The 8,338-nt window shown below is 35.6% G+C and overlaps 3 protein-coding genes across 3 annotated transcripts in view; 2 read left to right on the top strand and 1 right to left on the bottom strand.

The window, feature by feature from the left end:
• Positions 1 to 94, top strand: part of LOC106105645 — a 30,203-nt gene extending 30,109 nt beyond the window's left edge. The window contains exon 10 of the mRNA XM_013286069.1: positions 13 to 94. Within this exon, the coding sequence (XP_013141523.1) occupies positions 13 to 94 (82 nt within the window). The remainder of the gene's footprint in view (positions 1 to 12) is intronic.
• Positions 95 to 787: 693 nt separating this feature from the next.
• On the bottom strand, positions 788 to 2,333 carry LOC106105695 (probable U3 small nucleolar RNA-associated protein 11). The gene is made up of 4 exons (XM_013286121.1): positions 1,939 to 2,333; positions 1,686 to 1,811; positions 1,347 to 1,538; positions 788 to 1,011 (listed from the first exon to the last, which is right to left on the bottom strand). Exons 1-4 carry the CDS (start codon positions 2,167 to 2,169, stop codon positions 802 to 804), a joined length of 759 nt encoding a protein of 252 aa, XP_013141575.1. The 5' UTR covers positions 2,170 to 2,333; the 3' UTR covers positions 788 to 801.
• LOC106105644 lies at positions 2,309 to 6,015 on the top strand. The gene is made up of 10 exons (XM_013286068.1): positions 2,309 to 2,435; positions 3,308 to 3,311; positions 3,467 to 3,664; positions 3,734 to 4,003; positions 4,075 to 4,174; positions 4,242 to 4,409; positions 4,499 to 4,622; positions 4,794 to 4,899; positions 5,226 to 5,332; positions 5,888 to 6,015. The coding sequence occupies exons 1-10, from the start codon at positions 2,309 to 2,311 to the stop codon at positions 6,013 to 6,015; spliced, it is 1,332 nt and encodes a 443-aa protein (XP_013141522.1).
• Positions 6,016 to 8,338: the final 2,323 nt, after the last annotated feature.

Below are 8,338 nucleotides of genomic sequence, written 5' to 3'. Positions count from 1 at the left end.
CGGCACCCTCAGCAACTCGGAAGAGTTCGCGGAGGCGTGGCGCTGCCCGCGCGGCTCCCCCATGAACCCTCCCCACAAGTGCGTGCTCTGGTAACACACGCCGGACAAACCACTCAAACCAAAGACAATCAACATACTTTAAGTTATTTTTTAAGTTACCGTCCTAGTTTTTATTATATTGTACTTAATTTTATTGGTGATTTTATTATTAGACTAAGATATAGAAATTGAGACTTATTATTGGTGAAATGACTGAAATTACAAATTTTTATACAAATAAGTTTGTTGTGTTAATTTTTTATAACGAACGAAATTGGTAAATCGCTGACCACATTTGAGATTATAGAATTAAAATTTGAACGAAAGAGATGGATGCATTTATGTAAAATATGAGTGAGTGAGATTTCTAAAGTTACCGAATATTTTATCGAAGTTATGTTAATGACACTAATATTATGCAATAAATTTTAAGATTCATAATAATTTTATACTTTTATAAAGCAATTGTGATCATTGTAGTTCCCAAAATCTTGTCCGGGGTGAAATTTGATTTAATTTTAAGAAAGTTTTACAAATAATATGACTTTGTTTCTGATTAACTCAACTTTCATATCTTACTTGTAATAAAATAGTTTATTTTCAAAACCATAAATTAAATATAATAAATTTCACTCTGGATATTAAAGATTTATATATTACATTAATAAGAATAATTGAACAAATTCTATTTTAAGCTGATGACTAACAAAAAAAACGGTATTATTTATTACGAAATAAAACATACAAACAATATTGAATATTTTATTTTTTCCTCATATATTGAAACTTGTAAACGGGTGCGGAGACTTTGGTCCCCTGTCGTATTCTTTTGGGCTTCATGATCTTAGCATCATGGAGGTGCCTCTTGAGTTCCATCTTCTGTTGTACAACTGTTAGCTGCTTTTCCCGCTCTATTCTCTTTGACAGCTCTTTGTATGTCTTTAGTTTCGTTTTTGTAGCTTCTCTTACAACCTATATATAGAAAGTTCTTTTACTACTTTCCTTAGAACACACATGTTAAAGTCAAATTTAGTGCCTTGTAAATGAATATACATAGAATAATCAAAACAATCTAAATCCCTATAAAAAACCCACTATTATGCAACATTGCGTAGAGGCTCATGCTTTTACCTTATTCCTTTCTAACAAAAAAAGTTTGGATGTACAGATATACAACATATCTCAAAAACGGCTTAATAGGCTCTAATTAATTTTTCTCAAATTTACAATATAGTCTGGAAGAACACATAGGCTACTTACTAAGTTTTAAACTCTACGTAGATATAGACATACAAATTCCATCTCACCTGTTCATCAACTGTGGGTAATTTTATCTTGTTCAAATCCGACAATCTGGGCCGGTTGGACTTTCTGTTTATCAGAGAGGGATGTGTGTCCAGCCTCTTTGCTAAATCAAAGTTCTTTTCTTCCCCTTCATCCACAAAGAATATATGAGTGTTGGGTGTTGCATCCACTACATCTGTCATGTGCAAGTGAGACTGGAAATTTTACAGATAAAAATTAAAGAGTACAAAAAAACCTAAAGCTATTTATAATGAAATGAAAAGACCATAAAATCCTTTAATTGCAAAAGTTATGGTCAAATTAAACCAATGGATGAACACTAGTTAAAATATACTATCCACCTGCAGCTTCTCAATCTGTCGGCTCTCCATGGTGCGCTTCATGTTGATGTACTTGATGTCCTGCGTCTGCATGAGTTTGATCTGCTCCACGCTGTGCTCTTCCTCTTTCTCCAGCTCATGATGCTCCTGGATATCAACAATGTAAACATGATAAGAAACTTTTAAATTATAGCAAAGATTTTAAATTTAATAGAATATTTAAATTGATTACTAAGTCGTCGTGAGTGAAGTATTTTCCTATGCTACAACTCACCCCATCCTTAACTCTAGAGTTAACCATATGAAAGTAAAATTCATCGGGATTTTTGTCCAATGTACGCTTGCGTAATAGTTTAAGAGTTTCGCCCTTCTCATGGTAATCTTCAGCTCGCTTTTTGTAATCTTTCTTCTTTTCCAACAAACCTAAATGTTTTCTTGATTCAGGTTGATGTCGTTCCTTATGGGTTTTTTGGTTAGCCTTCGCGGCTTTTTTCCAGGAAGACATTATTTTAATACGTTAAATCTTATAAATATCGAAAACTATGAAACCCTGACTTAGTAATAAGCTAACTAGTTTTATTAAATATGATAATGAAAGATATATTACAATAACAATAAATAACTTTGCACGTTTTGATTTTAAAATGACAGCAGATTGTTTGACACTTGCCACTTGCCACCGACTGACGTTGACAGAAGTTCAGAAGATCAACCTATCACCGCTGCTGTTGCTGTCCACAGAATTTAAATGTTCTATTAACGCAGATGTCGGTAAGATTTGGTTTAAAGTCAAGTATATATGCATTTTGAAAAATCTTCTCGATGGCCACAAAAAACTTAACAAAGATCTTTATACTTCTACTTCGACTTTATCACTTATTTATCACCATCTTGAACATTTAATCAAGGCATCAAAAGGTTAAATGATATACAATTATACTTTAATAGAACACTAATTGTCAGCAGGTATAGGTCAACTCGCCAACCCTCCTCGTGTTGACAATAGATCTGATAGCGATTTCAAATTGCTAACACAATGTCATCATTAGCAGATACTCATCGATGGACATTTCACCAGCTATAGCATTGAAATGTCTCTTTTGAACAACCTGTCGATATCACCTTGGCTTTATTACTTTACCTAGCATATGTTGTTCAAAATTGTTCATGTTTCAGTGTGCACGACGTGATAATAAAGCCACATTATATAAACAATAAATTATCCAAATGTTATATCTTAAAGTTCTGAATTTCAGATTCAGAAGTTGTTAAAGCTTCACATTTGAGAACTAATATTACCTGAAATTGTAGCTTTTTTGTAGCAGTTATACTTAATTACACCTTTGTCGGCGGTTAGTACCAAAGGTCAGCGGTCATTAAGAGTTGACAGCGCGCTAATTACAGGTGACCCGATGGCAAGCACATGTTGCGGCTGATGTTAATAGCTCTCACTATCTAGATCATAGAACATTGCCAAACTTTACACCATTTTTGAGTTTCACACACACTACAGACGAAGCAAGTCGCTTGTGCAGTCCCGGTCATGACAAAGCCTTCAAAGCCTTGGGTGGCGACGGTACGCCAATTCTACAGAACGACGACCCTACACGGCTTTAAATATTTAACTTCTGAATTCTTTTCAGATCGGTTTGTATAGTTTTTATTTCTTAGATTTAAAACTAACAGTTGCAATGTGTATTAGGCTAAATAGTGACAGCAAATAAAGGTCCTTTCTCTTTCCCCGAGAAATGCCCTTTACTCGAGTGTTTTTTTTGTCAGTTTCTTTTTTTAATATCCCGCAGACTCGGATGGCTGTTATGTTGCTGCGCGAGCGCAAGCTGCGCGGGCGTGCTGTGCGCCGTGCTGTGGGCCCGCTTTACGCAGGTGCCCGCGCTAATCACGTTGCGCGACCTGCTCGCCGAGCCTCAGGTGCTGCGTCTGTCCAACATAGCCTTCTGCCCTGCCGCGGGCAACATTGCCCACTTGTTCCAACAGAATTTGTACGTATCGGAATGATTATGGACTGGAGGCAATATGAAAAGATATATAAGCCTATTTTATTACATCAGAGTTACTGACAACGAGACTCGAGTGCGTCTACCAGCGATCTTGTCACTCGTGCTGCGCAGGAAGCCCCTCGCCGACAGCCAGACGGAGCTACTAGAGCGCGCGTTGAGCATCAACAACCTGACGCTGATGGCGGCACTATCGCGTCTGATGCCGCCCTGCGCTCACGTCATTCGGAATTGCCGCTGGCTGACCATGACGCTGCCCTGCGGCGATATCTTTCAGCAGGAATTGACGCAGTGGGGTTTCTGCTGTGTCATGCGCCCCAACGAGTTCGTAATACAACATAATTTGAATGCGTAAAGAAAACTGTATTTCACATTCAATTACTTATTTTCCACAGAATCCAACTATCTTCGATTATGATGACGCGCTACACGACGTCGCGGCGGCTACACGCCGGAATGCAATTCTCTGACCACAGTCAAGTCTACGGTTGCGAGGTTTGATGACCTATCGTTTTGTAACTGCATTCGTCATATTTGTGTTAAAAATACTTTTTTTTGTCAGTTTTTCACAAAATACCCCGGCGAGGAGTGGGTGCAGCCAGTGCCTTTGACTCCGGGCTACAACTACATGGGCTCGCTGACATCCACATCCATAGTGGACAGCGACGCCGACAAGCTCGTCAACAACCGCTGCGTCTACAGGGAGCGCTACACCAGGAGTAACTGCATGGTTAGTGCACAACACGCTAACTGAACTTACTGCACATGTAATGCCGTCTGTGTTTCGAAGGTATTTCCACTTTGCTTCTGTTGTCTCAGATAAAATGTATCGAGAAGGTGTGCGGGTGCGCCGACCCGCTGCAAAGCAACGAAGACAACGAACCGACCGACTTGCCCACATGCTCCATCACGAACCTCAACTGCTTGCGGACTTACAAGAATGGTAGATTTCATGAGCCGATCTAGCATTTTTCCTCCAAAACTATTTGTGACAATTATGATCAAGAAATGGACTCTTAACATGGATTTTTATTTTAGGGGGCGTTATACCAAAAACAAAACCTCGTCAGTAAAAATAAACTAGAACCTTGTAAACATTGAATTTATTTTTCAGATAATCTAACGTGTAACTGCCTGCCGTCCTGTAGAAAAGTTTCCACGGACTTGTCCTTAGAATTCAGTCCTATGAATGCCTTTGAACACGCTTTCGACACCGTCTAGTTAGTTTTTTTTTAATTAAAATCATACTAACATTATAAATGCGAAAGGTTAGATGGATGGATGAATGTTAGAGCCTAAACGGCTTAACGGATTTCGATAAAATTTGGTATATACGTAGGAGATAGTTTGAAAGAACACATAGGGTACTCACTTTTTTTAGTAACACGCGGACGGAGTTGCGGGCGAAAGCTAGTAATGTCTAAATCCATTCTTCAGACTATGTATTCCATGACTTTAAATCTTTAGCTAGTAACTATAAAATAGTCAATATAAGATGCAAGCTGGTTACCCTGTAAAATATCTTATTCGAAGCTTTGTCTTATAGTGCAGGATTAAACGCCAGCCTGGCTGTGGTCCTGACTCTACACGTCAAGATCAGAGACTCCAAGAAGTTCATCGTCAACCCCACAGAGACTTGGATCACCTTATTATGTATACATTCATATCTATAATTTTACTATTATAAATGCGAAAGTTTAATTGGATGGATGGATGTTTGTTAGAGTTTGTAGCCTGTACGGCTGAACAGATCTCGATGAAAGGCATAAACGTGAAGGATAGTCAGGAAGAAGACATAGACTACTCACTTTTGTTTTTTTTTTTAATCGGACGGTTTCACAGGCGAAAAATAGTATGGGTGGTAATAGCTTGGGTGCCTTCAAGAGCAGGGTGAAACGGCACTTATTGAGCTAGCACGCTCTATCCTTTGGCCGTGTCTTCACTTAAGTTAGTTGTGAGTCGTGGTCAAGCGCTGGTTTATTTATGTTAAAAAAAGTATGTAGATATTGTATTATCTGTGATATACAATAGTCCAATAATATAAGTTTGTCATCATTAAGTTATTAAAACTTTTGTGAGACATTATACTATGTAAATTATAACTTACTACTAATTAACTGTCGGTGCCTACACCGAATGTTATCAGGTGAGTTTAGCCGTGTTATAATTTGTCAGTCATGTTTACTTAAGTTTGTATGTTGTACTCAGCGTCGCTCGGCGGCGTGTTCAACATGTTCCTGGGCGTGGGGCTGTTCAGCGCGCTCGAGCTGATATTCCTGATCTTCGTCAAGTTGCCGATAGCTTTGAAGAAACCCAAGTTACCAGCTCAAAATTAAATTTTAACTTTATAAGTTAATACTTTCTGTGTATTGTTAGGTAATTTTAATGAAACGCTTTTAGATTTTTAACATTATTTTATTACGACACCAATCGATACATTAACAAATATGTAACATTGTTATATAGATTTAGAAAACATTTAATATTAAAACTAAGTTTAGTCATATTTTTTATGAAAAATGTTTGAAATGCAACATCAAAATTCATTTAAACACCAAGAAGTACTTTTTAGAATTCAATGTTCCGTTCTTTGTAAACAATGTCTTTTTTCATACTGGCAGGAATGTTCGAATGTTATCTATAAAAAACCAAAGATTAAAAATGTTGTTCAAGCTTACATTTTAATTATTTGTAATTTCGCGTTTTTTTATTTGCCCGTACAAAAGTATAATATTTGTCAGGCATTGATATGTAAATTGTTGCCATTTAGAAAAAAAAATGGAGTCTTATTGTTTTTTTTATGTTATTTAACGTTTCAGGTATTACATATGTATAAACTTATAGATTATAGCTAACACATATATTTCTAATTTTTATTTATACTTCACTAAAACATCGATAATTCATAGTAATAAATTTAGAAGTCCATCACAATATTCCCATTTTTCGAGTAGAAGATCCTCGTATCTAAATAGAATATTACAATTTTATCATAGAAAAGGTTTACATTTATTATCTGAAAGTAACATTATAAAATAGTTGTAACTAGTAAGTTTAATATTTGCCATAATTAAACAACAAATTTTTTTTTTTTTGAGAATCTATACAAAGCGAATACACAGCCATTATTATCGAATTCTACATGACATACACTTACGACATTCTATCCTAAGGTGATAGACAGGGACAATTAAATCTCTAGTCAGAAATAAATTGCAAAATAACCGACGATAAATGCATTAGAGATTACTATCCCTTAACAACTAAGCCATAGAATTATAGCAACATTGCTCTGACTTTTTAATGTACTAATTATACTACGCAAACCGTAGACAGATTTCCCGTAGAATGTGCAGTCTCGAAGGTAACCGAAGATCCATGTATATTGCGAAGGCGGGTAAAATTTGTGGCGAAAACCTTACTCTCATAATAAGAGTAGATTTTCGGTAAGAAAAGTACTAATATAAAAACAGTTTACAATCCTAATTATTAAGTTTAATTATTGTGCAAAGAAATTTCTAACATTAATAAGGAATTGAGAGATATTCAATACAAGTATTTACATTTATTAAATAAGAATCTTAAACAAAGGTAATACAGTAATACCCCGCTTTACGCGAGGGATACGATACGAAAAAAATCGCGTAACTGAAATTCGCGTAAATCGAGGTTTATATTTAAACATAGTCAAAATTTAATACAAATAATTTTAATCAATCATTTTAAAAGTACACTTTATGCAATACATACTCTAATTTTTGTTATGGAAAAATACATCTACAGTCGTTTGGGTAGCGTTTTGTTATCATTCTTTGAAATATGTTCATAATAAAACTGTTTTTAATTGTTTGACACACGGTGAAGACACGATCCCGTGACCATAGAGAAGTTAACGACTACATCATGTTTATACGCACTCTTTCGTATAATGTGCGGCATTTGAGCGAGTTGAAATTCGCGTTAAAGTGAAACCGCGCGTAACAGGTCGCGCTAAGTGGGGTATTACTGTATTAAAAAGAAATAAAGGGATATATGCTACATATTTTAATTGTTTTGTCAAATATTAAACTGGGCAATAAATGTTATTAATTGAAAAATATAGTAAAACACTAACATTACAATGTCTGATAAGGACAGCTACTGGCAAATTTGCTCATGTATTTGATGTTTTTGAAGCAAAGAAAATACATCAAACACTAACATTGTCATGCTACTATTATATTATGAGTATAATCCTATACTAAATATATTTAATAAATTTCAATGAATAAAATGATTCTGAGATGTAAATTAATCGGTATTTCTAAGGGCCTGTCCCACCGAATTGTAAATTGTCTGATAACAATCAAACATGTAAAATATGTGATGGTAATATCGGATTTTGTTCCCTTATATAACAGTGACGTCTTTTTTAAGCTATCTGAACCTCTATCAGCCAGGGGTGGACAGGCTCTAAATGTTATATTTTAAAAGTTGCTATAATTTGCCAATTTTCAACTAAAGTGAAGTTAGCGTCTATCAAATTACAGAATCTATTAAAATGCAATTCATAATCATTACTGTTTTTTATTGTATGTTTGCAACAAAATGTCAGCATAATGTAAACACAAACGATGACGATGACGACGACGACGATGCTAGCTCACGAGGTGCGCAGAC

Source organism: Papilio polytes, unplaced genomic scaffold, assembly GCF_000836215.1.
Source record: "Papilio polytes unplaced genomic scaffold, Ppol_1.0 DF822733.1, whole genome shotgun sequence".
In the NCBI taxonomy this organism is placed as follows: domain Eukaryota; kingdom Metazoa; phylum Arthropoda; class Insecta; order Lepidoptera; family Papilionidae; genus Papilio; species Papilio polytes.
Note: the sequence above shows the minus strand (reverse complement) of the source record. Positions and strands in the feature narration are given on the sequence as shown.

Coding starts and splice junctions, on each gene's coding strand:
- LOC106105695 (XM_013286121.1), bottom strand. CDS start 2,169: ATGTCTTCCTGGAAAAAAGCCGCGAAGGCTAACCAAAAAACCCATAAG. Junction 1,812..1,938: donor ACTCTAGAGTTAAGGATGGG/GTGAGTTGTAGC, acceptor GTTGATATCCAG/GAGCATCATGAGCTGGAGAA. Junction 1,539..1,685: donor GACAGATTGAGAAGCTGCAG/GTGGATAGTATA, acceptor TAAAATTTCCAG/TCTCACTTGCACATGACAGA.
- LOC106105644 (XM_013286068.1), top strand. CDS start 2,309: ATGACAGCAGATTGTTTGACACTTGCCACTTGCCACCGACTGACGTTG. Junction 4,004..4,074: donor TGTGTCATGCGCCCCAACGA/GTTCGTAATACA, acceptor TATTTTCCACAG/AATCCAACTATCTTCGATTA. Junction 4,900..5,225: donor CACGCTTTCGACACCGTCTA/GTTAGTTTTTTT, acceptor TTTGTCTTATAG/TGCAGGATTAAACGCCAGCC.